Here is a 3945-nt window from a genome sequence, read left to right on the forward strand (position 1 = left end):
ACACAAAGACATGAAGAAATGACATCTTCCCCATCAGGGCATTAAAGCACCTCATTTCTCTTTGATACTGGCATCACTAACAATGTCAGTGTCATATTTTGTAGGTTCTTTCTAGTTTGTAGTTTTATTTATGTGGGATGGTTTGTTCTTTCTAGTGTGTAGTTATATTTACTATTTATGTCGGATGGTTAAACCAATTGAAGTAACTCTCAAAGTTATGATTGTTATCTATGTGATATTAGAAGATATTATTACAGTGGCATATCCATATAATGAAATTTCATTCAAAATTCATTAGAAGATAGATACGCATTTCATATGATATACCCATTTACAAAGACTTCGTTATCCCTCTTTAGGGAAAGATCCTGAAAGACCAACCCTCCAACCCTTCATTGCGATGGAAGTGGTATCATATCCTGCCAAGAGAAGTGCAAAGAGGAAATCGACGATGACAAGATCGCTAAACTCCTCGTCGTCATGATCTGCTTGATACTCCAGCACTTTATCCAGGAAGTCCGTGTTGACAGACCTACTTCCCAGCCTTTTTCTCTTAGAAATAATATTTGTTAGAGTCTTGGTCACATGATCTCGGCCCTGCAATATTACTTGAAGTATTAAAACTGCAATTTTTTTAGATAACTATAAATATTGTTAGATATTCATAATATAGTGATGGCCAAATAGATATTTATTTACTTGCAACTAAATTGTATTTCTTATTTCAGTAGTAACATGTTAGAAATAAATGAAAGCAGAACTGTAACTATAGGTTTGATTTTTCAAATACTATTTCTTATTTCAATAGGAATATGTTAGATATAAATGAAATCAGAACTGTAAATATAGTTTTGATTTTTCAAATCATTTATAGATTTTTTACATTATTTAACTTCCTTTTCGAACTGGTTTGGGTTGTGGGTGTGACCTTCAAACACTTCGTGTAAGTAGTGCCAGGAAGCTTAATTGGCAGCGCGCAGAGTCCTGACATAAAATCTGCAAACCTCTGCATGAGTATCTTCGATTCTGTAGTCTCCGAGTCAAAACCAATGAGCCGATTCATCAACATGATAAATGTCATCTGCCCAAAAAAGTGAAATCCAGAATGAGCTATGGTATTATCTAAGCACTAGGAATTCAAGAACAATAGAAACTGAAAGTATTCTATATGTTTATTGCAGATTTCAGAAATATCTCAAAATCAAAATCAGATGGTTAGTCTTCAAAAAACAGTGGAAACCTCGAAGAAATTAAAAATCCCCTTCAGTTGAAGAAACAGTAGAAACCTCGAAGAAATTAAAAAGCCAGAGGAGCTGGTTGCAAGCACGGCTAAATCGCCTGCTGAAGTCGGTGGTAATCTAACGAAGGAGCTGGTTTGGTTGAATTTATTGGTGAAGAAAAAGAACTCGGACGGTTGAAGAAGAAGTTGAAAAGCAAAGGAATACCGAGTCGGTTTACGATTAAGTAGGAGGAGTCGGTGGTGATCTAACGCCCAATATTGTTTTAATCGTCTAACATTTCATCGAACGTTGCAAAACTGTACACGGTGGCAGTTAGGTGAGTTCGTTTCAAAGAGGAACGCCTTACGGCGTAAAAATCATCTCAGAGCGATGGAAATTGTTGCGCTAGAAGGTGTTTCTCTATTCAAATTTTATGTTTCTCTAAAAATTATAGAAGTTGTGTTTTTTACTGTTCTTTGACTCTAGTTGGACACATGTCATTTGTCAAAACATCAAACAAGCACAAATTTAAGAAAACATAACTTCACACTTTGTAATCTCGTGTATGTTTTGAATATGTACAAAGAAAGTGGAGATACATTCTTGATAACATGGTGTGGATGGGATTTGGAAAAGTGGGTTAGATTAAGACATTGCCCATGGGGAATTCAAATTATAACATATATTTTACAAAACATTTCCATGTTTGTTATGAAAGCACCAATCATGTTTTTTCAACAGTTCCTTCAATCACTATTAAGTGGAATGACTCATGTTTCATACCTTAAGGGATGCTTGGAGTTTTGATCTACATCCAAAAATAGAATAGTTATTAACTTATATAATTTCAATAACTAGCTAAGGAGATCAATTCATAAGGATCTCTAGACACATGATCAGTGTAACCACAACTCAATACCTAAAAATCATAGCTTTATAACAATATTCTACTACTACTTTTAGCCCTTCAAGAATGAGGGATTTTTATGGTGTTGTGTAACTTCTTTATTTTATCTCTAGTTACCAAATAATGTTTGAGAAAGACTTTCCAAGACTATATTCCATTCATGGTTTGAACAATCAATTTGGTGCATAATACATGTGATTGGATATGGTTTTTAATGATCTCCAAACCTCCATGCTCACTAGGCATACATCATAGATCCTAGATGACCCTATGAAATTATTTTTTATTAAAGAAATTGTCTGATAAGAAATTCCTAAATTCCTTCTCTAGCCATTGACACACAAGATCAGAGGGAACATACTTCAACAATTAAAAGAACATGTGTGGCAATAAAAATAATTAGTATAAATCTAAAACTAGTTACCAAGGCCATTGAGGCTTGGTAACCCATTTATCGATCTTTTTCTCAATCATTTTACATGATTTCCTCCCATTTTTTAGGAGAACCATGAAATGCAAGGGATTACCAAAAATCTTTAAAAATTGACCTAACTAAATCCAAGGCCACGAGAATTAACTTTTAAACCATTAGATGCTAAAGTTTGATACTAAGAAAAAAGGTACATGAAGTATCCATTGTGTTATCTAAAGAGGTTTTCTCCATAATAACAATTAAGGAGATGTCCACAAAATGATGATCCACTAACTTCCTTGAACTAGTATCAAGAAGTACAACACCATCTTTGAGACCCTTATAAAATTTATTACATAAGAGGTAATCCTAAGCCTCAGTGGCCATGAAATACAAGTGTGGCATGAGTGGGAAGCCAAGTATGTTAGAGTGAGTTAGGCTGAATTTCTCATATTTAGATATGATAATAGAGAAATAAGGAATGGTTTCAATAAACATAGCCTTAATAATTCTGATGAAAGCTAGATGAAATATGAAGGAATTCATTAGTGTGAGGATAAAAGATCATTCAACTCGATCATAATCCATCTCAAAATATGTATTAATAAAAAGAGCATCAATCCCTAGGGAACAAAGCCATTACATTCCCTTCCACACAACAATTACATTCTTTAGGATATGTTGCCTTGGAATGAAATAGTTTAGTCATGCTTAATAATTTTAGGTAAGATGTGCTTCATGTGTAACACCATGGCCTTAGCTAGAATTTTGCATAGTGTGTTAAGTAAAGTGGATGATCTCCAACTTTTTATCAACACATGATTCCTTGCATTAGGGATGGCATTAGTGATACCCTTAGTAACACCATTCCCAAGTTATTGCTTTCTTACTATCTCTATGTGTTAACTTGCAATAAGTTGGGTTGAAAAAATCCCATATGGTCTTATAAACCTTACAAGTAGCCATCCAACCAATAATCCTTATCATTTTCCATCTTACATAGAGCAATGATCAAATAATCAAGGGAAACGGCCTAACTGTGACACTCTATTTTGCTTGTTTGTGAACTTGTCACAGACCATGTTGAAGCAACATTTCAGTAGCACCTCACACATATTTCAATCCCTTAACATTGAAAAATCAACATAAAATGATTCACAAAATCCTGATCAATATACTCTTTTTCAATCATGATCCATTTTTAGTCCTTAGAAAGGACATCTTCTATCTTTTGTTTTTCATTGCAATGGCCTATCCCATGTCTTAAGATATTGTAATTGAGCATGAATCTTCCCTACTTTAGCATGACATACTTCATTAATCCTTAGAAGGTGGCAAAGCTTGGTGGCTATTGGTATTTTTGAACCTTTCATTTAATTTAACAAGAAAGAAAAATGAATAAACAA

At 33.8% G+C, this 3945-nt stretch overlaps 1 protein-coding gene across 1 annotated transcript in view; it reads right to left on the bottom strand.

Annotated features, from left to right (window-relative positions):
- Positions 1-345: 345 nt before the first annotated feature.
- The window catches only part of LOC149242437 (abietadienol/abietadienal oxidase-like), a 6690-nt gene continuing 3090 nt past the window's right edge, over positions 346-3945 (bottom strand). The window contains exons 2-3 of the mRNA XM_089370833.1: positions 929-1081; positions 346-597 (exon numbers count right to left, since the gene is read on the bottom strand). Of these exons, the coding sequence (XP_089226959.1) occupies positions 346-597; positions 929-1081 (405 nt within the window). The remainder of the gene's footprint in view (positions 598-928; positions 1082-3945) is intronic.

This window comes from Pinus tabuliformis, chromosome 8 (assembly GCF_031772625.1).
Source record: "Pinus tabuliformis cultivar Carrire ecotype Pingquan chromosome 8, CPIR1, whole genome shotgun sequence".
In the NCBI taxonomy this organism is placed as follows: Eukaryota; Viridiplantae; Streptophyta; class Pinopsida; order Pinales; family Pinaceae; genus Pinus; species Pinus tabuliformis.